This window comes from Amorphotheca resinae (assembly GCF_003019875.1).
Source record: "Amorphotheca resinae ATCC 22711 unplaced genomic scaffold M430scaffold_1, whole genome shotgun sequence".
Taxonomy (NCBI): Eukaryota; Fungi; Ascomycota; class Leotiomycetes; order Helotiales; family Amorphothecaceae; genus Amorphotheca; species Amorphotheca resinae.
In genome coordinates this window covers 1,032,633-1,057,595 of record NW_020194471.1, presented here as the reverse complement: position 1 = coordinate 1,057,595, position 24,963 = coordinate 1,032,633, and the positions used below count along the sequence as shown (strand labels likewise).

General features: G+C 50.7%; 8 protein-coding genes across 8 annotated transcripts; 5 read left to right on the top strand and 3 right to left on the bottom strand.

The window, feature by feature from the left end:
- The first annotated feature begins 1,539 nt into the window (after positions 1-1,539).
- M430DRAFT_38206 (hypothetical protein) lies at positions 1,540-4,066 on the top strand. The gene is made up of 11 exons (XM_024867228.1): positions 1,540-1,713; positions 1,775-1,801; positions 1,903-1,933; positions 1,982-2,037; positions 2,096-2,158; positions 2,208-2,505; positions 2,558-2,683; positions 2,796-2,934; positions 2,998-3,177; positions 3,240-3,627; positions 3,722-4,066. The coding sequence occupies exons 1-11, from the start codon at positions 1,568-1,570 to the stop codon at positions 3,927-3,929; spliced, it is 1,662 nt and encodes a 553-aa protein (XP_024724949.1). The 5' UTR covers positions 1,540-1,567; the 3' UTR covers positions 3,930-4,066.
- A 174-nt stretch (positions 4,067-4,240) lies between these two features.
- Positions 4,241-5,663, bottom strand: M430DRAFT_112191 (hypothetical protein). Its single transcript, XM_024861465.1, has 4 exons — positions 5,346-5,663; positions 5,083-5,259; positions 4,685-4,990; positions 4,241-4,617 (listed from the first exon to the last, which is right to left on the bottom strand). Exons 1-4 carry the CDS (start codon positions 5,498-5,500, stop codon positions 4,410-4,412), a joined length of 846 nt encoding a protein of 281 aa, XP_024724948.1. The 5' UTR covers positions 5,501-5,663; the 3' UTR covers positions 4,241-4,409.
- Positions 5,664-6,605: 942 nt separating this feature from the next.
- On the top strand, positions 6,606-7,720 carry M430DRAFT_130939 (hypothetical protein; the record flags this gene model as incomplete). Its single annotated transcript, XM_024862165.1, has 2 exons — positions 6,606-6,738; positions 6,844-7,720. The coding sequence occupies 2 exons, from the start codon at positions 6,606-6,608 to the stop codon at positions 7,431-7,433; spliced, it is 723 nt and encodes a 240-aa protein (XP_024724947.1). The 3' UTR covers positions 7,434-7,720.
- Positions 7,721-9,205: 1,485 nt separating this feature from the next.
- On the top strand, positions 9,206-12,819 carry M430DRAFT_92737 (hypothetical protein; the record flags this gene model as incomplete). The annotated part of the gene is made up of 3 exons (XM_024869730.1): positions 9,206-11,042; positions 11,337-12,004; positions 12,052-12,819. 3 exons carry the CDS (start codon positions 9,206-9,208, stop codon positions 12,817-12,819), a joined length of 3,273 nt encoding a protein of 1,090 aa, XP_024724946.1.
- A 775-nt stretch (positions 12,820-13,594) lies between these two features.
- M430DRAFT_153982 (hypothetical protein) lies at positions 13,595-14,488 on the bottom strand. Its single transcript, XM_024863235.1, has one exon. It carries the CDS (start codon positions 14,363-14,365, stop codon positions 13,697-13,699), a length of 669 nt encoding a protein of 222 aa, XP_024724945.1. The 5' UTR covers positions 14,366-14,488; the 3' UTR covers positions 13,595-13,696.
- A 1,085-nt stretch (positions 14,489-15,573) lies between these two features.
- M430DRAFT_92960 (hypothetical protein) lies at positions 15,574-18,369 on the top strand (the record flags this gene model as incomplete). The annotated part of the gene is made up of 2 exons (XM_024869750.1): positions 15,574-16,780; positions 17,012-18,369. The coding sequence occupies 2 exons, from the start codon at positions 15,574-15,576 to the stop codon at positions 18,367-18,369; spliced, it is 2,565 nt and encodes an 854-aa protein (XP_024724944.1).
- A 1,035-nt stretch (positions 18,370-19,404) lies between these two features.
- M430DRAFT_23871 (hypothetical protein) lies at positions 19,405-23,819 on the top strand (the record flags this gene model as incomplete). The annotated part of the gene is made up of 4 exons (XM_024864973.1): positions 19,405-19,449; positions 19,673-21,927; positions 21,979-22,862; positions 22,912-23,819. 4 exons carry the CDS (start codon positions 19,405-19,407, stop codon positions 23,817-23,819), a joined length of 4,092 nt encoding a protein of 1,363 aa, XP_024724943.1.
- Positions 23,820-24,182: 363 nt separating this feature from the next.
- On the bottom strand, positions 24,183-24,786 carry M430DRAFT_14694 (hypothetical protein; the record flags this gene model as incomplete). Its single annotated transcript, XM_024863039.1, has 3 exons — positions 24,183-24,386; positions 24,444-24,557; positions 24,616-24,786. 3 exons carry the CDS (start codon positions 24,784-24,786, stop codon positions 24,183-24,185), a joined length of 489 nt encoding a protein of 162 aa, XP_024724942.1.
- Between the last annotated feature and the right edge of the window lie 177 nt (positions 24,787-24,963).

Below are 24,963 nucleotides of genomic sequence, written 5' to 3'. Positions count from 1 at the left end.
GGGGGGGGGCAGGAGGTATCAAGGCACCTAAAAGGCTGGTGTCGAGGGGGGCGTACTGTCTGGCGGCAGGGTCTCCGGGGATACAATGGGTTTTGTTGTCGGTTAGGGAAGGTCTACTAAAAGCCTTGGAATGGCACATGGGATAGTAATACTTGGCGTTGTTTTGCAGCCCGTGGTGGTGCGTAATAGACCTATCGATTGCTTTTGACATGATCTTGCCCAACTTCTGAGAATGATACCAATAGAAAGCAAAAGACGACACGATACATCAATGTTCGTTCATGAGATCCCTTCTAGCGATCTGTATGTCCTGGGATAGAGTATTTGGTTGATACTGTGTCTGTTTTGATTCGTTGATTTCTGAACAGAGTATCTTCGGAGATAAGTAAAGGGGGGACTGGGGGCACTCTGCACGATAAGAACGATAAGAGTGCCACATATATTTTTGCGCGGTGTGTATTCCCAGTTCAAACGCTGGCAGGAGTAAACTCTAGCAGGCGGATAATCGTGGTCAATCAAATACCAAGCCGTTTCCCCCCCCAAAAGCCCAAAACAAGGCGCAGTTGATAAAGTCTCCATGGATCGAGAGACCTCGGAAAGATGTGCCAGCACGAGGCGACGAAAGGGAGGCAAGCTTTGGGGGCCAAGCTGATCCCGCGTATCTGCTTTATGGTTCTTATCTCTAGATCTGGTTGCACAGAACATGGTCGCGCAGAACATCCAGGATACATCACAATCACATTCCCATGGTTCTGGTACACGATGTATCTAAGTGTCTGTAGGACAAGGTGAAACCTATCGTATGTACGTACATAGGTTCTAGCTCCAAGCATTCGTGAGGACAGTGTCAGGAAAAGCTTCAATTCTTACATGGTAGGTTGATAAACACAGTACCTATATGTGCCTTACCTAAATACCTACCTAGGTACGTCTGCAGGTACTGCTTATATTCACGTGATACAAGCGAATCAACCTGAGGCAAAGCAAGGGGAACATGGCTTTATCGTCGAACCAACGGCGGAACTTTCTGATATTGCCAACAGGATCAGGATCTCTAGGATCTGGAATCCGGAATGGATCTTCTGCTTCCCTTGAAAGTCGAGCATCTCTTCCACGTTCGACTCTCCGTCCTACCCGCCATTGCGTCTCCATCTACCAATCAACCCCCGACAGTTATCATGGCGTGAAGGACAAGGGGTGTAGTGCAATAATGGTATCATGTTGCAGCAGACGGAGAGGCCGTGGATGCAGATGCAGAACATGGGAAGTATCCCAGCTCTGTCGATCAGAGCTCTTCCATTATTCGTGCGATGGCCGCAGCACGCATTTACGCTCGTCCATTGCGCATCCCTGGTTGTGCTCTAGTGGGCGGGCAGATAAGTGTCTCTGGGGATTGATATGTGTGTGTTACCCCGGGGCTCGTTTTGATCGGCATCGTCGATGTTTTGATCGTCGATGTTTTGATCGTCGATGTTTTTCTCATTCCGTTTACTTGCCATCTTCGACGACTTCCTCTTTTCTCTCTCCTCTCTCTCTCCCCTCTCCTCGCCCATTCCACTGTTCCACCATGCCTGTCTCGCCAATTTCGGACCTGGAGAGGAGTGAAGGCGCGTCCGATGAGAAGAATGCAAGTTATACCGGCCATGCGCCTGTGTATGTGGGTGAGAATGGCGAGGCAGACGCTGTCGAGTTTGTCGAAGTCAAGGACTTGAGGTGAATTGCTAGAATGCTCCTGGAACAATTGCTCGGTCTATTAACTCCTGCTGCTCCTAAGACGTGGCTTGCACCAGAGGCATATACAGTAAGTAATATCTCTTGTTGTCTCCATTCATCTCAGAATTGCATCTTTTCCGCTGCATGGCCCAATCCAACGGAAACCGGAGAGGCTAACCAATTGCCTAGGATGATTGCCTTGGCCGGTACTATTGGTACTGTAAGTTATCAATAAATCCTGTTACAATCCACGTACTTACGGTATCAGGGTCTGTTTCTGGGCTCCGGGAAAGCTATTGCTAGAGCAGGACCATTGGGCGCATTGTATGCCCCCCCCTGCTATTATTCTCTTGACTCAAGCTTTTAGTTGACATGCCAAAAGCTTAGGGTACACGTTCGTGGGAATTCTGGTCTCGGGGGTGGTCTTGTCCATCGCAGAACTAAGGTAGGATTCACCAAATGTCTCCAAATAAACCACCCATTCACGAAGATAGTACACTTGTTCCTTTGAGCGGAGGCATCATTCGCCATGCAGAGTACTTCGTTGACCCGGCACTTTCGTTTGCCAATGGCTGGAACCAAGTGTATGGCACCATGGTATCCCTCCCCGCCGAAATCGTCGCGGCTGCAGTCATAGTGGATTTCTGGTCCCAGATCAACAATGCTGTATGGATTTCCGTCTTTGGAGTCTTGTTGGTAGCGAGTAATCTGTTCTTTGTACGGATCTACGGGGAGCTTGAATTCACCTTTGCAAGTCTGAAAATCATGCTTATTGTTGGGCTCAATATCATGGCAAGTCAGCTGCTGTCAGAACTCTCAACTTAAGAAGCTAATATGAGAGAAGGCTCTGGTAATTACCTGTGGCGGCGGTCCAGATCATCACAGATATGGGTTCCAATTTTGGCGAAACCCTGGCCCCTTTGTTGATTATCTTGGCTACACTGGATCTCTAGGACATTTCATGGGATTTGTACGTATATCGATCGGTTCTCTATTTTCCGTGGAATGAGATATTTCTCGGTACAGGGATATTGTCGTGAGAGTGATCATTTCAAGAGATCATGCTGATTCCTTATTTACAGTGGACAACGTTTTCAAATGCTATTTATGCCTATTCTGGAGTGGAGGGTATTTCTATAGCGGCAGCCGAGACAAGATCGCCTCGAAGAAACATCCCGATTGCCGCAAAAAGAATATTTTGGCGGGTGTTGCTTTTCTACGGTACGTAACAGTTTCGTGTTCTCATAAAGTATGTTAAGGAACCCGTCTAATTCTTTACAATAGTCCTTTCTATATTCATGATTGGGCTAATCGTCCCATCGACCGATCCAAACCTTTTGAAGTCTACGGGCACAGCTGCGCAAAGTCCATTTGTGATAGCCGCTACTAGAGCTGGAATCAAAGTCGTTCCTTCAATAATCAACGCTGTCATCCTAACAAGTGCCTGGAGTTCTGGGAATTCGGGTATGTGATATCCTCCCTAGACTTCTACGGCAGGAATCAACGAGGCTGATATCCCATTTTAGGTCTCCTTAGTGGCTCCCGTACACTATATGGCATGGCCCGAGAAGGACACGCCCCTAAGATTTTCCTCCGAACGAATCGCTTTGGCATACCGTATGTCGCAGTTGGATCACTGAGTCTCTTCATCTGCCTAGGCTTCATGAGTCTATCTAATTCTGCTTCGACGGTTTTTGGATGGTTGCAAGACCTCGTGTCCGTCGCAGCCCTTGTTAATTGGATGGTTATCTGCATCGTCTACCTGCGCTTTTACTACGGCTGTAAAAAGCAAGGGATTTCCCGTTCTGAGCTTCCTTGGAAGGCACCATTCCAGCCATTCGTAGCCTGGACGTCCCTATCATTCTTCGTGCTCCTCTTACTAACTGGTGGCTATGTAGTTTTTATTCATGGCCAGTAAGTCCCTCCCAACCCGGAACACCCCCCCCCCTCTTTCTTCCCCCCGGGTAGCTTAGAACAACGCGACTGACAACCCCCCCCAATTCCGCAGCTGGGACACGGAAACCTTCATCTCGTCCTATATCAACATCCCCATTATCTTCGTCCTCTACTTCGGGTACAAGTTCGTCCGTAAGACGAAAATCATCCCGCTGCAAGATATTCCTATCCGCCATTTTCTAGACATTGCAAATCAGAACCCGGAACCGCCTGTAGAGCCGCCGACTGGCTGGAGACGGTTCAACCTTCTCTGGAGCTAGGTTGTTGGGCTTTAGATGCGGGCTTCATGGGGGGCTTTTTTGTCTGTTTGCATTTTTCATTTGCTAGGGTGAGTGATGATGTTGGGGATGGAATGAATGCTTCTTCTCGGTCAAGATGGGACGGACATGTACCTCGGATCAAGTCCTGATTTAGAATTAGAAGGGAAACCAGAGGTATGGAGATTATTAGACCAGAGAGAATGAATATGTGTTTGAAATATGGGGAGGCAGGTCTCTGAACAGAATAATCTTTTGTAGATTCTGTGTATGCAATAAAAGTGCACCTTCCTGACTGTCAGACTTCACACAGAGGTAACACGAAGCTGTGGACGGCCATTTTATTGGTGAGATAATTTAGGATATCTCTGAAAACTACTGCTACCAAGCCACCAGACCAGAAAAACGCCTATCAACAAGGGACGCCTGCAAAATCGACCATGATAGGGGGCCACTGTGTCCTCCGTTTCTCGCCATATAAAATCAAATTTCCATGCCGAGGAACATCCATTTGTCACTGGTAAGGTCGATGCCGTTCCCCCACATGTCCAGAGTAATCAGCTCGAATCCAACCCATCGGAGACTTTTCATAAAAGCTTTGCAGTGTCGTTCGCCAACCGATCGATCGAGGCAGATGACAAGCTGTGAGACAGCGAATACTGACTCTGCCAGTTCAATCAAAGCCATGAGTCTGCTTTCATTAGCCATTGATTCCACTCATCAAGAGACCCGTAACATATAGAGCGGAGGTCACCTACCCTTGTTTTAGATCACTTTGAATAACCGAGGAGTCGAAGAAGGCGAAGAGAGATTTCTCATCTCCCTTTCCAGCAACGAACCCGCGGAAACTGCATCCACTGGCGTAATCCCAGATCTCCAACCATGCATCGACGCCTTGGCTGGGATGGGCATTGCCATAGTCATCCATATACGCATCCAACCTTTCGTCAGGAGGTGAATGCGCGTTCGCACCCATCACGATAAAGCCATTATTTCCCGCATGTCCTTCTTCACCAAGGAATACGGTTTTCATGGTCTTGCAGAAGAGCCTCTCACACTCTTCCCTAGAAGGAAGTCAGCAATTGCTCATCAGATCTGAAAACATGATTCATAGTTCCTGAATCGGCTCATTATTGAGGGGTGTGGGCATTCTTACCGGATGGTGTACGCTGCCCCCTCTCTACGGCCGTGATTCCTCCTACCCTCGATGTCGCGCTTCTTCGTTGGATGCTTCGAGATAAGCGCGAGTTCGTTGGCAGTAGTCAAGGCCGCAAGAGGGGGACTTGAAGGAGGTGAATCCCACAGATCACTGTGGCGGACCTCAGGGAAACCACTGTGCCCCTATATTTGGATTGATGTCAGTGTCTGTTCTAACCAGCAGCCAGGAATTGATTGATGCAGTGGAATGGACTAAGAAACGTACCGCCGGCCCCGGTAGTGGAGTAATGGAAACCAGTCAGGTTCATGGTAGTGTCGACGATGTAGCAGCTGGCGAGGACGTTGGCCTGAGGACCCACAACCTCGCCATTGCGATTACTACTGGTACTTTGACTGTTGGTTCTACTGGGAGCCATTGCTGATGTTTGCCACGGTTGCGATAAGATGGAACGGGAAGTCGAATGATGTTGGAGTTGAGAGGGATGGTTCGATCGTTGAATGTGATGATTGAAAGAAGAGGCGACTGTTTCGATTGACGGGTGAAATAGATATGTGCGGGTTGCTGTGGTGTTGATGTTGGTGCAGAGAGCGGTGAGAAGAAAGAAGAAGTTGAGTTCGTTATCCGAGGACATCGAGTTCCGTGTGAGGGCACTCCACTTTAAGCACGAGAGGATCACGTGTCAGATACTGACCAATGGAAGCGACGCACGTTCTTCTTCAGATTTCTTTATTTTCATTACGGAGTGTCACGGGACTCACGGTGTCAGGCATCCAGGCATGCATACCTAAATTTAGACACTCAGGCAATTACCAAGCGCAAGGCAGGCACCAAGGCATCAAGGCATCCTCGGCCCGTCTAGCTCTCCGTAAAGGCTCCGCTACTTCACCAACCGGTGATAAGATACCTCAGGTAACCTTAATGTAGGTCAAGATGTCCACCGACTGACTGTAGTTCCTCTGTTACTCCAATGTCTTCAACAACGTCTCCAACACGCAGGAGAAGCCCCGCGAAGCAATCTAGGTGCAATTCGCCTCCCCCCGCTACGCAGATTTGCACCGCTATCTTGTCCTGGCCGAGCATCTCAGCCCAGACAAGCTTAAGCTGAATAATACCTCGGTGAGGGGTAAAGTACACCATATTGCGCATTGTACCGCGGTGCCCAACATGATATCACGTTCCATCCCTCCCTCACCACCGCTACTCTACACTGCGCAAGAAAAGCAACATCAACAATAAGAATCTGCCACGCACATATCTCGAGTTGCATGAGCTGCTCTACGTCACATCGTTGAGCATCTTGAGAGAACCGTGCCTAGGGATGGTCTTGTTCCGCAAAGGCTCATATGCCTCAACCCCTCCAAAGCGCCAAAGCTGCAGGGCATGACTACGACACGAGACTAGCAGCACCTGCAGCAGCCTTTACAGAGTTGAATCTGTTCCTCAGCTCACTGCTCTTTCATCTTTGAGCTGCTCATCCTACGAGAGTTCGGTTCAGGCTTGCTTTCAGGATTCTACGAGAAATGCCGTCCGATCAGATATTCCCGACCTACCTCGTCCCCTCGTTTCCTTTCTCCTCTCCCTTCCGCTGGCGACAACAGTCCACCTCAAGCACCAGCTCCGAAACATCTGAGAACTCTTCGCGCTCGTCCCCTAGTTCGTCCGCCCTCGCAACGCCCAGCTCCTCGCCGACCCCTCATTCTACACCTTCACCTACCTTCTCGAAAGGGCTTGCGCGCCTCCACACCGCCCTCCCAAAAGACCCAGATCCACAGATCCACAAGGAAGAGCGCCTGTGCCGTAGCCAACCCGATACGCTGAAATGTCTTACCTGTGCAACAGACATTGCTTTTGCATCACAGATCGTGAGTAAAGGCTTTACTGGCCGCCACGGCCGCGCATATCTCGTGTCTCCGCCTGCGAGACTCCCATCCTCTCATAAGAAGAAGAACCACAAGTCTACGGACTTAGTAAACATAAGAATAGGCCGAGCGGTAAACAGGGAGTTGTTGACAGGAGAACATGTCGTGGCCGATGTGAGCTGTGCCATATGTCAGACTGTGTTGGGGTGGAAGTATGTTGATGCGAAGGAACAGGGCCAGAGATATAAGATTGGGAAGTATATCTTGGAGACCAAGAGAGTGATCCCGAGTGTGAGCTGGGAAGATGGGACGGAAGAGCCAGAGCTTGAGCAGGCGGAGGGAGCAGACAGGGATAGTGATGAAGCCATTGTCTTTGACGAGGATGACGAGGACGAGTGTGAGGATCTGTTCAACGGGATCTGGGACCCAAAGGTGGTAGCCAAGAGGAGATCGAGAAAAGTCAAGAGGAAGGTTGATCCAAGTAGCTGAGGGATGGCAATCATGGCGTGGAGTGAGTGGTATACTGGCATGACAGAGCAGGGGAGGGGCCCTGTTACGTAATGGTCTGGGCTGAGATGGCGCTCTCCCGTCTATCCGGACCCGTTCATCTTTTGGGGAATCTTGGTCACTACTAGATTGTCTCTTCTTCGGGGTATGGGGATGTGATGGCTTAAGGAGTACAGCAGGACACATCCTTCCTACAAGATTTGCACGCTTTACGATCTACTTTTATTTACTCACATATACCCCTAATAAATAGTTCTAATACAAAACATACCTATCTACATTAAATATACTGTGAATTATCTTGTTCAGAGTTCAGGATTCAGAGTCCAGAGTTTCGGCCCTTGTAAGAGACAAGGAGGTGCAGATCGACTTCTAGGTACAGGCGTTTGTAGAAGCACAGACAGATATCTATCTGTATACTTGGATCCGAGTAGTTCCTGAAGAACCCCTAAGGTCATGCAGTATAAGGTTCAAAGGAGACCCTACCTATCTCTACTACTTACTGTATACTCCATATAATTCGGCGACGCCGTGATGGTTTAAGGGAGGTAGACTCTGTAGAGTGCTTCAAAGTAAGACAGATGAAGGGACGTACTCCGTTTTGTCCTTAGAACTGACTCTAGCCTCTCGGACTAGGAGGACCGGAGGTACATCATCCACCCGCTACTCCCTACTATCTCGCAAGTCGCCGGGCTTACCCATGGCCTCTCCGCCCCTTTTATCTTTATCGTATCCCCTACCGTCCTACGGAGGATTATTATTGCCGGAGCACGGCCATGGGAAAACAGCCCCTGACCCCTGACGCCAATCTTGGTCCTTGAACATGATACGAGAGTTGAAAGACAACACCTGGCTTGGGGGGAAACAGGGACACAAAGAACAAGTAAGCAAGCAACAAAAGATTGTGTGTTGCAGGTGGCAAACCCTCTACAATACGATGACTGTGTCCTGGACAGAATGTTTATATTTGTGCAGCTCTTGATTTGTAACTTGTCCTCTATAAAAATGCATTGTATTCCATTATTAGCAACTTTGTTTAATTAGGTTATTTTATTTCTACACTATGTTGAGTTCTGCCTCAGGTACCCAGGCAAGTGCGAAGGGTTTAGCGAGTCTTGGGCGTTCCTCCCGCGTCGCGTCCGATCCGCACACCTGAAGGCGAAAAGTAAACAGCTCGTCCACATCTCCTCGTCTTCGCTCTCCTGCTCCTCTCCACTACCTCGACCGCCCCAGACCAACATCGCATCGCCGTTCTTTACCCTCGCGACTCCTTGCGCTCCTCTTCAAACACCATATTCCCCAAGATATCCGACACTGTAGCCGCGCTGGCACGCAACGGAGGCATCGGTGAGCTCAGGGGTTGGTGAGGGCCTCGAGAGCGTGAGCGTGTATGGGCCACCTGGGAAAGCAGGCAAAGCAGGACAACAGGTAATCTCAGTCGTTCCCGAACACTCTGCCAGTTTATCCATCCATCTCGCCGCGCCAGAGCATCCTGCGGACAGCATTCTGGTCGATGTGATACTGCCTGGCTTCCTTGACTCGAGCAATCCCTCACCGACCACCACCACCACCAGCCACCACGATTCCCGGGATTCGAGGACCTCGACCTATCTCAGAACACCCGCGAACGATCTTCTCAAGTGTTGTCTCTATGCCGGGTGACAGATAGTTCCCAGGCCTTCTCGAGAGAGTATCTCTCATCTCTCACATCTTAGCCATCGCAGACGAGCTGGCTGCATCAACCGCTGCCTATCATGGGAGGCTACGCAAACAGTGGTGGGGCCCTCACGTTGCCATCTCACGTTGACCATGTCGATGTCAGCTCTGCCGTGAGGTCGCTCAGACGCTCACTATCGCGAAGCCCGTCCAAATCTTTCCGCCTTGTAGCAAAGTCGCCAAGTTCTTCCCCCAAATCGCCGCTCTCACCGTGCCCTTTATCGCCCCGACGCTCGTCATCTCAACCAGCCAACCCTGGCACTCCCAGTAATCCGCCTCATACGCCATCTCCTCTGGCTGTGCCCTTCCCACCAAGCGCGAAGTTGGCCCTTCGGTCCTCCACGCGCTCGAAGACTGCTCCTGCTCGGACTACGTCTCGGACCCGTACATCCCCCAGAAGTCCCATCAAGCGCGTTTTAAGCCAGGCCTCCGATAGTGGCAACGCAACTCCCACCACTTCTTCTAGCCCTGCTGGTGGGCAAGAGAATTCCAAGAGCACCTCTCCGTCAGAGCGCAGGAGCTTTGAGAGGGCCTCGAAGACGACGTTGAATTCGGATATGAGTGCCCCGGTCAACCCTGCGCTATCGAGGCTGGGCGGCGATGGGAGCAATGACGGCCACACGGCTTCGTCGACATCAAGCCCACTCAAACGGAGCGATGCCATCATGAATCTTGATCAAGCAAGCTTGGGTAGCCCAGTGGCAAAGCGAAGGAGCCTGCACGGTTCAGCGAACTTTGGCCATGATTTCAATGTCTTTGATCAAGGCCCATCGTCGCCCTCAACCAATTTCGACATACATGATGATTCTAACCATGAATACGAGTTATCGACAGCCTCGTTCGCTTCGGAACCCCCGGCAACAGCATTCACATCAATGCCTCGACGGTCATCATCTTTACGCAAATCTACTCTGCAGCAGCGGCACGGCGAGAAGACCTCTTGGGGTAGGCGGCATGCGGCTCAAGTACTCGCAGCTCAGCAGCTAGCAAATGCCGCGCCGGAACTTTCAACGCCAAATCCCACTAAGAACAGACCTCGACTATCACTGGATCAATTTATGCCTCCCCTGCCTCGGGAGAGCCCATTTTCCTCGCAGGGTAGCCTACCAAACGCTTCAATGCACGTGGTTAACCAGCCGACACACCAACCGCATCCTCTCTCACGCACTATCACCACCTCCTCATCGAGCTCAAGTATTGTTGATGAGTCTCCTACTCATATGCCAGTTCACTTCGGAGAGCAGCCGAGGCCAAAGCTAGATTTCTCCAAGTCACTACCTGCAGGCTCATTGAGACCATTTTGCCTTGAAGAACACTCCGAGGAGTCATCCGGTGCATTCTCAACGCCGCAGAATTACAAGTCGGTGAAACCACATCCAGCCGCGTTCATGTCTACAGGACTCATCTCCAAAGTCAATCGGCACCCAGAAGAGCAACAACTGCCACGCGGTATAGGCAAAGGAAACGTCCCAGATACTCCATGCAAGAAGCATGTCAATGTATTTGCAACGTATCCTTCACTAATCCCCGGTAGCGCAATTGCGCGAGCCCGGCACATTCGACACTCGTTCGGTACTCCATCTACGCCTTTCAACCCTCACGGGAGTCAGAATTCAGCCGAGATTTTTGCTAAGGGAACCGGCGTTTTTGGTAGTGCTTTTGGTGTAGCCAGACGTGGGAGTTTTCTCAGTGTTGATGGAGATGAGATCAGTGGATCACCTGACGCGAAGGGGGAGGAGGGTCAGTCTGGGATTGATATCGAATTACCACCAACGCCAACGAAGCAGGCTCTCGCGCCTAGCCTGCCAGGCCAGAAGCAAAACAACGGCAGTCCAAGCAACCACAGAGGTCTTCCAGCCTCCACGCCTTCGACTGGTTGTGGGCTACCAAAGAAGATCACGAGAACGAATAGTAAGTTAAATCTCTTAACAAAGCCTAGCAATCGAGATGGAGAAGACAGTGATGCTTTAATGGACATGAATGATTCTCCTACTACGGCCAACTTTCGTGTTTCTGTTAAACCAGCTCCTATGTCAACGTTCCATCCGTCTGGCTCCCATCGCAGCCTTCGTCCTCTACCGGCTCCTCTCATGCTTCAATCTCTTACCACTCCATTTTCAAGTCCATCATGCAAACCGGGCTTTGCTAAAACTGTTTATGTGGCTCCAGCCACTCCGTTGGAGCGTATAGATTTTTTTGAGAGGTTGTCACCTCGCACACCTCAGGAGAGCATGCTTCCACCTGACCCTAGCGGCCTTACCATTTCGCATCCCCGAGATAAACAAGCGGCAAAGACAGGCGCGAACAGCACCTCCATGCCACCCCCAGCCACGCCGACAGCTGGCCGAGACTACTTTTCGAAAATCGGCAGTCGTCGTCTCAGCACTACTCCCGTCAGCGCCTTCGCACCGTCGGATATAGATGAGTCTCTATCGTCGAGATTTGAAAAGATTGAATTGATAGGCACTGGGGAGTTTTCTCAGGTGTATCGAGTTAACCAGACGACGGCCCCTCAAGACGTGGCAAAGACATTCTCGCGAGGAAGGTCTCCGCCAACGCCTATGATGGAGCAGGTTTTTGCTGTCAAGAAGTCACGGCAGCCTTATCAAGGCGTCAAGGACCGTCAGCGGAAATTGCAGGAAGTCAACATCCTCAAAGCACTTGGACATTCAGATCATATTGTACATCTTATTGATAGCTGGGAGGAGAAAAACTACCTTTACATTCAAACTGAGTACTGCGAGGAAGGCAGTCTTGACCTCTTCCTCTCTGATGTTGGTCGGAAGGGAAGATTGGATGACTTCCGCATCTGGAAGATCATGCTGGAGCTTAGTCAGGTACGGATTGCGACTCGGATGGCGGTATCTATTGCTAACAGTCTCAGGGTGTTCGGCATATTCACGACTCAGGCTATATTCACTTGGATCTCAAACCCGCTAACATCCTCATTACTTTCGAAGGTGTCCTCAAGATAGGAGACTTCGGCATGGCGACTACATGGCCTGCTCAATCTGGTGTCGAAGGTGAAGGTGATCGCGAGTACATTGGTCCCGAGATTCTCTTGGGTCAGTACGACAAACCGGCAGATGTCTTTGCCCTTGGCCTCATCATGCTCGAGATTGCCGGAAACGTACAACTACCGGACAATGGCCCAACCTGGCAGCGTCTGCGCTCAGGTGACATGAGTGATGTTCCCAGTCTCACTTGGAGTGACGGCAGTACTGTCTTAAGAGATGCAAATGGCATCCCTGTCGAGGAGAGCGATATTAGTATGGATTCTTTTGGCAGTGACGATGATATTGAGACCGACTTCGGATCGCCGACCATGACCAGCCGTAAGCGGAACGCTGGAACATCGAGCAGGTCATTATCTCACGATCCCGGAAATCTTTTCGGCTCGATGAGGAGAGGTGAGCTTCACCAAGCTCCGGCATTCATGAAAGACATGTACCATGATCATGCGCTCGATAGGATTGTGCGTTGGATGATCTCCCCTACTCCCCAGGACCGCCCAACGATCCACCAAGTCCTCGAATCCCAAGGGCTCCGATGGGTGGAAGCACGCCGTCGCGCTGGTGCTACTGTCTTTGAGGGGAACTGGGGACCCGCGGATGATGTCTTGGCAGACGACGCCGAAATGATGGATGTTTAACAGTAATCTGGGGTTTTGTTAAGGGGCTCCCTGCTATATCCTCTGCCACAGTTCCCTCGCTCCTGGATAGGACAGGCGACGGTTGGATGAGCCTCTTTGAATTCAAACGGTGTTTCGGCGTTGGGGGTTTGGCACGGCGTTCGATGCATGATCTGCACCAATGAAGACATGAAATACATGAACAACCTGATGAGCTGCGCTTGTTTTACATAATCTTCAATGCGGGTCGATTTCTTCCACGCCTTCACGAAACCAAAAAGAAAAATCGCCAACCACGGACTCGACAGGACGGAGGGGTGAGATCGAATGGGCTAAACGATTATCATGTCGGTATTATGACCGCAGTTGCTAGACTTGATTCGAAAAGTGTGTGGATCGAGGGATGTTCTAAGTCTATTGCTTGCTATGGCCTAACCAGATTTTGCTTGCTTTTGTATGGGCATGTTTGACCCGTCGCAGGTTGACGTTGGGCGGGGTTGATGGCTTGAAATGAAATACTGTAGATAAGATCGGATGAGTAGCTCGACCGGCTTCAGTTCCTCACTCTGTGAGGGCCTTGTGGAATTGAGATGCATGGAACATCATCTGAAGATTTCATTGGCGAAGGTCCTTGTCTTTGCTGCACCGGAGGTCTCTCCAGAGTCCAGTCCCATACTCAGTGACGTTTGTTGACTTGCTCCGCACTTATCCTTTGGTTGACGTGTGCGATCACTTACATCAGTCTCACGCAACACGCTCCATAATCCTACATGTAGTCAATGAGATCACACTGGAAAGAAACTCTGTTGGCGTACGGCTTGCTGCTTGCTGCTTGCTGCTTGACTCTGGTATATGCCTTTGACACATGCCTTGACCCTTTGTTCCCCCATTCCCGGCCTTACCAAACCCGGCAGGGATCTTCTGTAGATGGACGAGGCCCACCGCCCACTTCCCAGGTCTTCCGGCGGTTAAATGTGATTGCCGTGTGGCCGCTCAAGAGCCGAAGTCGATGCTCGGCTTGACGATTCCTCTCCCCTCCTCTCAGGTGGCGGTAACGAGTGTGATGCGCTGTTCGAGTCGTAGAGGGGAAAGACATGTGTGTTCCGGGCGTGCGGGGGATATGAAAGCTGGGCGCCGTTAAGGGCATTCCCGGGTCGCATTCCCGTTCCCACCGGCCGGGAACGGTGTGGATGGGCAGGACCAGCAGCAGGTAAGACAAGTTTGCCAATGGCGGGGCGGGGCGGGTTCCTGCGGGAAGCCGGGAGCCTGGGGAGAGAGAGAGGGCAAGGTAAGGGCGGAAAGAAAGCGGACCTCGGGGGCTTGCGGGGGGGAAGGGATTCTGGAAGCGGTTGAAACGTGGACGAGTCAAGGTGTTGGGATTTTCGAGGCTGTCGGTCAATCCTTGCAGTACGAAGTCACGAAGAGAAGTGAATGATCGGTGCGGTGTTACAGATAGGATAAATATCCACCCAAAAGCAGGAATAAAGAATGAAAATAAGATAACACGTACGTACCGCCTGTGTGTGTCTTGGAGCCTGGAGGTGCTGCTGTATTCATATCGGATCATCGTGCAGGGTCAAACCGCTGGCTCTGTGACTTGAGTTGTGTCTCTGCTTTGTAATTTGCAAGGTACATACTACATAAACACGTTGTCGGTGGGGGTCTATGGGTTGTGGGGGCAAGGGCGGTCAAGAGTTGACGGAAAGAAGGGAAGAAAAGAAAGGGGAAAAGTGAGGCAAGAAGAAAAGAAAAGGGGTAAAGAAGAGAAGTACCTAGTAGTAATTTGAATCATGTGGATAGATACATAGGTACCTAGGTACCTAAGATAGACGTGATGTGCACATGAGGTATACTCTGTACGCCTAGATGAAAGATGAAAGATGCATAGGGCAATGTGTATCTAAACGCGGAGTTTTCTTTGCTCTAGTAGCTAAGGTACCGACCGACCTTTGATCTACCTAAGCCAGATAGGTACCTTAGGTAGGGTTAAGTCCATGTAGCTACGGACAATGGACTGCGCACGCTACAGTACTTAACCTTAAGTATTCTTGCAAGTACCTTGCAGGTCAAGAAGATAACATCCCGGGTAGATGGATTCTTCTCAAAGATCAGAGAATAATGAATGCCCTTTTACCCCTTTCTTCCCTCCCTGCCTTGGATACCTTACCTTGGGTATGATCGATATCGCAAGGTTCCCGGCTTTTCGGAATACGCGAGCTGCTAAGAATAAATAAAAACAGCTAAGGGTAAATATAGAGTATGATTACCGTAGAGTAACCAATAATTACAACACACGACAACAAAATACCATGTTCTTCTGGAGAAATACCCATAGTCCCATATCTTACCTTACCCTTTCAGGACCTCACCTTGTCTTCCCTACCACCAACAACACCTCCACTACTTCACGGTGGGAGTAGTAGTCCAGTCGTAACAGACTTGTCCACTTTCCCATCCAATCCACCCAAGCCGAGCCTCTCGGGACCCCTTCCCATTCGCCTGCACGCGCGCGGGTTCGACCGCCTACAGGTTCTACTAACGTCGTCGGTCGTGCTCGTCGTGCCTATTATTTGCTGTCCGGGAGCAGAGCATACCTAGAATCCAGAGAGTCAGAGACAGCGTCCAGAGCACCTGCGTGCGACAGTACGACAACACAACCGACAGCGCGACACGTTGACGAGCAAGCCGATTCTTGTTGTCTGCTCTCTCGCATCTTGCATCTTGCCTGCCGGCACAGCTACTCCCCTGCGGCCAGAGGAGGAGAAAGCGACGACCATGGCCGACAAACACGCCGCATCCACTTCCACCAACTCCACCACCTCCGCTGCCTCCGTTCCTGACGCCACACAGGAGCCTGCCGACTCAATAGATACCGCTACTGTGGCAGCTTCCAACGGCAATCACCCAGCGTCGACGACGCCCAAACCCCTCCGCGATCCCTCGGCACCCTCCACGCCATCAACAAAACGACTTCAACCAAAACGTACCACTTCTGCTACAAACTCGCCGGTCCCTTCAAGAGAGTCATCGCCTGCCCGGCCGTCGCTCAAGTCTAATCCTTCTGCCCGTTCATCTGGTCCGGGGAGATCGAGGAAGAACAGTATTCACGACGTCAGCCCATCGCGCTCCGCCAGCACGAGTACCAGCAATCCCCTCTCGGCAGCTGCCCAGCAAAGAGCTCTGTCTGCTTCGACCGTCCCACTGCTACATCCTGTTCCATCAGATCCGAATATTCAAGCCCCAATACCCCAGAAGCCTTCCGTGGCGGCCGAGCTGAAGGATACACCTCGCTGGCCGGTATCCCCAAGACTACGGTCCCCTCCTCCGACCAACAAGCCGGCCGTGCTCTCACCGCGCAAGGCCGAACACGATCTTCCTTCCATCAATGTTCAACGATCATTGCAACCCTCGGAACAGCACGAGGGCAAGCCGGCCGCGACGGCTGATACCGAGGCTGACGACTCATTACCTACATCGGGTATGAGAACGCCTGCAAGGGGAGTGGGTGGGAATAGCTCCGCACTGGAGACCGTCCAGGAAATCAGCCAACCTAGTACTCCGGTTCGAGGTCTTGATGGGGCACCTGAAAAGGGGGGCAATGGCGCGTCGAAATTGGTGACTGAGCTGGATCGCAAGGCAAGAGCAAGCAATGAGAGCGGCAGTGAGAGTGGCGGGAAGAGCGAGATGAGGACGAAAAAGACAGCGGCTCTTGCTCCGGTGTCACGCCCCACCGCTCCTACTAAGTCTCATAGCACGACCGCAGCGATCGGAAGAGGAAAGCCCCCAGGTGAGGGTTCTACGAGAAATATGACGGTAGAGACCGAAACCGTCAGCTCCATACCCCAGGTTGCCGTCGGAGGTGTGGCTGGTGGGGTAGGGAATAACGGCAGTCTTCGAGCTAAACCAAGCTCCGAGACAATACGACCGAAGAGAGAAAAGAAGAAGACTGCGCGAAAGACTCCATCTGTCACTTCTGGCACGGGTGAGCAATCATCTTCATCAAGACCCCGACTTCATCACCATCATTCCACACGGGACGATGCATCAGATACTTCTTGCGTGCGATCTCCAGCAAGGCAAAACAGTCAAGGCCTGTTTTTACCTCCTGACAGTAGTTACTCAGGAAGTTCCGAGAGTCCCTTGTCACAAGCTTCTCGTAGACCCAGTTTGAGTTTATATAATGTAGGTACAATGCTAACCGGAACTCGTCCAGCTTCTTCAAAAGCAGACATTTTCGAGGCCAAGGTTGCGAGTGCAGTTGACGAAGCCAATTCTTCCGACTCCGAGGAAACCTTTGTCTACGAATCCAACCCCCCTGACGCCAGTGATCGACCTAGGCGGTTCCATTCACGAACACCCAGTGCAACTTCAATGGCGAGTCAAGCCGATCAGAGGAATGGTGTACGGTCTATCATGGATGGCGGTCACAGCGTCGCGATGAAGAAGAGCATGAAATTTGCGAATTCATACACCAGTAATCCTCCGGAGACAGTAGCTGGTGAAGACGACGGGAAAGGCACCGGCCGAAGCGCTATGGGTACAGGTAGGGGAACAGCGCATCATCATCATATTGGCCGATGGGGCCGAAACGGTGGCAATGGCCACGCATCTCTCTTTGATAACGAATCTCCTTTTCCAAATGCGGCAAAATCAAAATTCATAGGAGGCACTCCTAGACATTCCTCACGGCCGACGAGCCCGCGCGTGTCGAACCGGTGGGCTGCGAACGGCAAGAAATCATCCCCTATTGCATACGACCTGGACGATGGGGCGGACGATGAGCGAACCCCACTCATCTCGACGGTTCGTTCTTCGGGACGGTCCGGACGTCGTAGCAGACCGGTTACTTCATCCATGCGACAACTAGAGCATCAAGCATTGAGACACAATCGTTCGTTTCTATCCCGATTTGCGGGATGCCTAGTCTTGTCTCTTATGATCATTCTTGTCATTTCGGCGTCTATCGGATTCATGTTTGCGACGACCCAGCCTCTGGCGGAGGTCAAGATATTAGCACTTAAGAACGTTCTCGCCAGCGAACAGGATGTCATCTTTGACATGAAAGTGTCGGCGCAGAACCCAAATGTGGCTGTTGTCACTATCGACTCTACAGACCTGGTCATCTTTGCAAAATCCAAATACGCCGGCACGGATGCCGAATGGTGGAAACGGCCTCAGGATCAGGATCTACTCCGACGAGGAAACAGGCGACGAGATGATGATCCTCTCGATCCACCTATCGATGAGGATCCCGGTACAAATCCTAACTTGGAAATTGGACACGTCTATGAACTGGATAGTCCGCTGATGTTTGAGGGTTCACTTTTCCATCACTCTCGTTCTGAATCCACAGGGCAAATCCGCATAACCAATCCGGGAAATCACACGGTACCAGCGGGCAGTGAGCGGTGGGGAAGAGTGTTACAACACGAGTTCGATCTCATTGTTCGCGGCACCCTGAAATACACGCTTCCTTTTAGCCAAAAGCTCCGCAGCATTAGTGTTGAAGGACGAGCTACGGTGAAACCGAATGCCGCAGACCAGGACCCCGATACTGTGCATATAATATAGAATCCTTCTATCGTGCTCTTGGCACGAGGGAGGGCGCACACATACACATACGTGGTGAACTACCATATTTTCCTTTGTCACCTTGCTATTGTTTTCAGTACTGTAAATTGAGCGTTACGAAAATCGGTCTGAGCGAGGCGCGAAAATGGTTGAGGCGCAAGATTAAAATACATACATCTGGTCCAGGGTGGACCGACTTGTTTGGAAATCAAAAGTCGCGGGCATTTGCGCTACTTTGGGAGTTTCGCTCTCTTCTTTCTCTTTCTTGACAGCAGGGATTTCGGTTCATGGGGGTTTCTGGGGCAAAGGATTGGGGATATCTTTATCACATCTGGTACATAGATTGACGCAGGAGCGACAGACCGAGGGGAGCAGTCGCCTCGAGTCATCTTAACGGCTGGGTTAAAACCTTGCCGATGAGGGAATGAGGAGTCAAATCTGTACAATGGAACTTCAAAGGCAAAGGGCAAATGGCAAATGGCAAATGGCAAATGGCAAATGGCAAATGGCAAATATATGATGAGGCGGCATCTTCCCTTGTAGAGTCTAGAGCTTCAAGCTTCATAATGAATGAATGACTAGAAATGGCCTTGCCTGAAAACGCAGACTGAGCGGTGGGAAAGTTGAGTAATACGGTCATTCGCAAGGTCGCGACACTTGTGGGTAAGGTCGGTTCAAGCTCACACTTGACTCTTCATCTGTCTTTTGCCCTTCTCAGGAATTTGGAAGGTGGTGATAAGGATACAAATCCTCTTCAGGATATAAATCCCGGGTTCTCTTAACCTACCCCACTCTCGGGCAACAACTAGTCCCGTTGAGAACGATCTGCCGGGCGGTGAAGGGTTTCAACATCGACATCAACATTCCCAAGCCGTTGTCTACGTGGGCTTCATCTTCACCAGCCCTTTTGCATGATTTCGAGAGGCTGAAGGTCTTCTTTTGCTAGTACATAGCCCTGCTTGACCTCACCATTTGATTATTTCTGCACCAGTAAGAAGAAGGGAGAAGGAGAAAATCAGGCTGTAGTCTTCCAATATGGGCTTACAAACGCAGACGCGGGGCATCCGCATCGCCATTGACGTGAGTTATTCCCACATTACCCCTCCCAAACAAGAGGCCGGAGGGCGAGTAAGCAAAGCCTGCTCAACGAGTTCTCTAGATATGCTAAAGAGAAGCTCAAGCAATCCTCTCCGAGCCTGCTGGTCAGGTGGGATCTGCGTTTGAGCGTTGCTCGGGCTCCAAACGCGCCGAGGGATCCCTTCTTGCACAGTCTAAAACCGAACATGGCTAACGATGAGCAAAGCGCGGTGGCACTTTCACCGATTGTGTGGGCAATCCTGGAACTGGAAAGATGGAGGATGATGTGATCATCAAGCTCCTGTCCGAGGATCCGTCGAATTACGAGGATGCTCCTCTGGAAGGAATCAGAAGGCTCATGTCCATATTCCTCAAGAAGGAAATTCCGCGAGGAGAACCCTTGGATACTTCAAGAATCGAGTCTATTCGTATGGGGACTACCGTTGCCACTAACGCCTTGCTCGAAAGAAAGGGGGAGAAGGTTGCCTTGGTGGTGACCAAAGGCTTCAAGGATTGTCTAGAGATTGGTAATCAATCGAGGCCCAAAATCTTTGATCTGGCAATCAAGAAGCCCGATGTTCTCTATGAGAAGGTAGTAGAGATTGACGAGAGAGTCACGCTGGAGGACTACGCAGAAGATCCAGAGCGGAAATTCACCGAAACAGAGCCCCTGAATTCTGAAAATCCGAACCAAGATCTTGTCAAGGGTCTATCTGGAGAAGCGGTTAGGATACTACGACGTCCCGCGGAGCAGACGATTCGAAGCCAGTTAGAAGAAATATATAACCAAGGTATCAAAAGCATTGCTGTATGCTTGATGCATGGATACACATTCCCAAACCACGAAGCCCTAGTCGGCCGAATTGCAAGAGACATTGGATTTCAGCATGTCTCGCTCAGCCATGAGCTTATGCCAATGATCAAACTGGTACCTCGGGCTACGTCTGCCTGTGCTGATGCTTACCTCACCCCTGCTATCAAGAAGTACATTGCAGGCTTTCAGAAAGGGTTTGAGGGAGGTCTAGGGACTGAGAGCGTCAAGAACGAGAAGGGAACGAAGGGGGCCAGGTGTGAGTTCATGCAAAGCGATGGAGGACTAGTTGATGTTGACAAGTTCTCGGGGTTAAAGGCCATTCTCTCGGGCCCTGCAGGAGGCGTGGTGGGATATGCGCTCACTTCATACGACCCAGAGACCAAGATTCCTGTCATCGGTTTTGATATGGGAGGGACTTCTACCGATGTGTCAAGGTACGGCTCGGGAAGGTACGAACACGTTTTTGAAACGACCACGGCGGGTGTGACTATTCAGTCGCCCCAGTTAGATATAAATACTGTAGCTGCAGGCGGCGGATCACGCCTGTTCTTCAGGAACGGCATGTTCGTAGTTGGCCCCGAGTCCGCTGGGGCACACCCAGGTCCGGCCTGCTATCGGAAAGGCGGTCCGGCCACTGTGACGGATGCCAATCTCTTTCTCGGACGCCTGCTCCCAGACTTCTTTCCCAAGATCTTTGGCAAGAATGAAGACGAAGGTCTTGATGTGGAAGCGAGTAAGAAACTCCTAGAGGAACTTGCTGAGCAGATCAACAAGGAGACCGGCAAGAACATGAGTGCTGATGAGGTCGCCTATGGATTTCTAACCGTTGCCAACGAGACCATGACGAGGCCTATCCGCTCACTGACTGAAGCCAAGGGTCATGACACATCGAAACATCGTCTGGCAACGTTTGGTGGGGCAGGTGGCCAACACGCTGTAGCAATTGCTGAGAGCTTAGGAATAAGGCAAATCTTGGTCCACCGTTATTCGTCCGTCCTCTCGGCCTACGGCATGGCTCTGGCAGACGTTGTCGATGAGCAGCAGGAGCCAGAGTCGAAAGTATGGACGGACAAAGGGGATGCTAAAGAGGCCTTGAAAAGGAAAATTGAAGAGCTGAAACGAAAATCGAGAAATGCACTGAGTGAGCAAGGGTTTGGAGAGGGCTCCATAGTGTACGAGGAATACCTCAATATGCGATACCGAGGAACGGAATCAGCTCTCATGGTTGTAAAGCCCGAGAAGGAAGATGTCGAGAAGGAATTCGGTGGGGATGAGTGGGCGTATGGAAAAGCCTTCGTGAAGCAACATCAGCAGGAGTTTGGTTTTACATTGCCTGATCGAGATATCATCGTAGATGATGTCCGAGTCCGGGGGATTGGAAAGAGTTTTGAAGGACTCGGCAAGACAGTCGATCAACAATTAAAAGAGGTTAGGCCTAAAGACGTGAAGTCTAGTAAGGAGTACAAACGATCAAAGGTCTATTTCGACGGTGGCCGACATGATACGCCTATCTACAAGCTTGAGGATCTTGAGGTAGGAGATAGGATTCGAGGACCAGCTATTTTGGCAGATGGGACTCAGACTATTGTCGTGACTCCCAGTGCTACTGCACTGATTATTGAGACGCATGTTGTTATTAACATAGGGGAACAAGAACTCAAAGATACGTAAGTAGCCCCACACTATCACGAAATATTCAATTGTTGAGAATTTACCAGGTCCGAGTTGGATACGACAAAAGGGGTTGATCCTATCATGCTCAGTATCTTTGCCCATCGTTTTATGGCCATTGCAGAACAGATGGGCAGGGCTCTCCAGAAAACAAGTGTCAGTACCAACGTCAAAGAACGCCTTGATTACTCTTGTGCGCTCTTCGACTCCACCGGGGGGCTAGTAGCAAATGCTCCCCATCTGCCGGTACATCTAGGGTCAATGTCAACCTGTGTTAAAAGGCAAGCAGCGATTTGGAAAGGGAAACTTGTCAAAGGGGATGTCATAGTATCCAACCACCCGGAATTTGGAGGGACCCATCTCCCCGACATTACGGTCATAACGCCAGCTTTTAATGAGGCAGGGGATAAAATTCTATTTTACGTTGCTTCAAGAGCCCATCACGCGGATATAGGTGGTATACTACCAGGTAGCATGCCACCGCACTCGAGAGAACTTTACCAAGAAGGAGCAGCAATCAAGTCAGAGAAGCTGGTCAGCGCTGGGCAGTTCAACGAGAAGCGGATCACCGAGTTGCTGCTTACCGAACCAGCGCGGTATCAAGGCTGCAGTGGCACGAGATGCTTGGCGGATAACTTGTCGGATCTGAAAGCGCAGATATCTAGCAACATGAAAGGCATCAATCTCATCTCGGCATTAATCAAAGAGTATGGCGAGGACGTCGTGAACTTTTACATGGTTAATATTCAGAACAACGCAGAATTGAGCGTCCGGAACCTATTGAAAGATGTCAGCAAGCGGTTTGAAGGCCAAGATCTCTCGGCGATTGATTATATGGATGACGGAAGCCCCATCAAGCTCAAAATTACCATTGATGCCGAAAAGGGAGAAGCAGTTTTCGACTTCGATGGTACGGGGCCAGAGGTTTACGGTGCGTATCTTCAGCCAACCATTTGCAATCTTTAACTTACGGAAAATAGGAAACACAAACGCACCTCAAGCTGTAACATACAGTGCAATAATCTACTGCCTCCGATGCCTGATATCAGAAGATATACCCCTTAACCAAGGTTGTCTAAAACCCATCAAAGTCCTTATACCTCCAAAATCCTTCCTCTCGCCGTCTGACAAAGCAGCTGTTGTTGGCGGCAATGTCCTTACTTCACAACGGGTCACAGATGTGATCCTGAAAGCCTTCCGTGCTTGCGCAGCTAGCCAAGGGGACTGCAATAACTTGACCTTTGGGTTTGGCGGCAATGTGGAAGGCCAAGAAAACGTGAAGGGATTTGGTTACTACGAGACGATCGCCGGAGGCAGTGGTGCTGGTAGTGATTGGGATGGCACCAGCGGTGTGCATACTCACATGACCAATACACGGATCACAGATGCCGAGGTCTTTGAGAGACGATATCCAGTCATCTTGCGAGAGTTCTCTTTGCGCGCTGGATCTGGTGGTGCGGGCAAACATCGAGGCGGTGACGGAGTGATCCGGGACATCGAGTTCCGCATACCGGTGCAGGTTTCGATCCTAAGTGAGAGGCGGGTGTATCATCCATATGGACTGGAAGGAGGAGAGGATGCCCAGTGTGGTCTTAATATCTGGGTGAGGAAGGTGGAGACGAGTAACCCAGAGAAGTCGGACAAGCAGCTGAATGGATCGAGCTCGAAAGAGGAAGAGGTTGTATATGAGGAGCGAAGAATCAACCTGGGGGGGAAGAACACCGCTGCAATGAAGGCTGGTGAGAGAATCATCATATGTACGCCTGGTGGTGGTGGTTGGGGGAAGCCTGGGGATAAGAAGGAGCAAAAGGACAAGATTAGGGATCCGAAATTTGGCTGGAGGGGAGGCAGTCATGCTAGTAGAGAAGAGCTGGCCCTGCAGGCTTAGGTCTGGATTAACACCTGATAGACACTTATAGCCCCTATAGAACGAAACAATTGCAACTTCCAAGGACCTGGGATCCAGATGCCCGTATATCTCTAGGTTGCAACGTCTCAAATTACCAGAAGTAGCTCACTACTGACCTAGGTCGCCCGCAGCCACTTCCACGCCCACACCAGAAGCAAAGGACATGGTATTCTGGTGTCCATACAAGAACGCTGGCAAACCATATCTCAGATAAGATCCGAACGCCGTAGCCCATTTCTTCCCAATTGTTATAGCAGTCCGTGGTCATGGCCAAGCCAAATCAATAACTCCATACTCCAGTTCTGCAGAGGTACAATTTCTCTTCCATCTGACGAACCTTGCTCAGTCTTCTTCATCACTTGTAGCCTCGATATTTTCCTTCTTGGCCTTAATCTTCTTCGGGGGCTTTCTCTCGGTCTCGGATTCGCCATCATTCTCCTCCTCCGCAGGGCCAGAAACGTCAATGCCAGCCTTTTTCAAGCTTGCGTTGATCTCGGGGATTGCCCTCAGAAACGCACTGTATTGATCAACAGTCAAAGAGATACCCTAGTGATTTGTGCATCAGCCCATGCCCCGTTAATCCATTGCATGGGAAGACGGTACCTTTTTTCCAGGCAGGTACGTGTCATCCTTCTCGTAGAATTCCCGTATGTTGATGAGCTTCATGTCCTTGAAGTCCGAGATCTCGACTCTCCGAGGGGTTCTGCCCGACGAAAGCTAAAGCAATGACAATCAACACCCGCAGTGGCAGCAGTACAGTTGAACTCAGCCTTACAGTCCAGAATTTGTTATTGCTCCCATCCTTTTCCTTGCGGCCTGGCTGCTTCTCCTTCTTTGTTTTCTTACTCTTGGGCGCCTTGCCATCGTCATTAGAGACGAACCCATCATCAGATTCATAGGTATCGGCCTCGACCTCGGCGATATTTCGTTTGCTTGACTTGCCCATTTCGACGAGCGAATGGAGACGGATATGTCCAGGCTGGTGGACAACGTGGACTTGTACTTATGTAACTGCAGTAATGTAGAAGTGGACTTGAATGGAGATGGCCTCGCCTCTAATCGTAGGTCATGGTCGTTTGACGCGTTTGACGCGACAACCAAGCGCCCCTACGCCACAGAGCTG

Excerpts from the sequence above, each read along its gene's own strand:
- M430DRAFT_38206 (XM_024867228.1), top strand. The coding sequence starts at position 1,568 with ATGCCTGTCTCGCCAATTTCGGACCTGGAGAGGAGTGAAGGCGCGTCC. Across the intron at positions 1,802-1,902 it reads TTGCACCAGAGGCATATACA|GATGATTGCCTTGGCCGGTA; the intron begins GTAAGTAATATC and ends CCAATTGCCTAG. Across the intron at positions 3,178-3,239 it reads CTGGAGTTCTGGGAATTCGG|GTCTCCTTAGTGGCTCCCGT; the intron begins GTATGTGATATC and ends ATCCCATTTTAG.
- M430DRAFT_153982 (XM_024863235.1), bottom strand. The coding sequence starts at position 14,365 with ATGATCCGATATGAATACAGCAGCACCTCCAGGCTCCAAGACACACAC.
- M430DRAFT_112191 (XM_024861465.1), bottom strand. The coding sequence starts at position 5,500 with ATGGCTCCCAGTAGAACCAACAGTCAAAGTACCAGTAGTAATCGCAAT. Across the intron at positions 5,260-5,345 it reads ACTACCGGGGCCGGCGGTAC|TGGTTTCCCTGAGGTCCGCC; the intron begins GTTTCTTAGTCC and ends ATAGGGGCACAG. Across the intron at positions 4,618-4,684 it reads CAAAGTGATCTAAAACAAGG|ACTCATGGCTTTGATTGAAC; the intron begins GTAGGTGACCTC and ends TAATGAAAGCAG.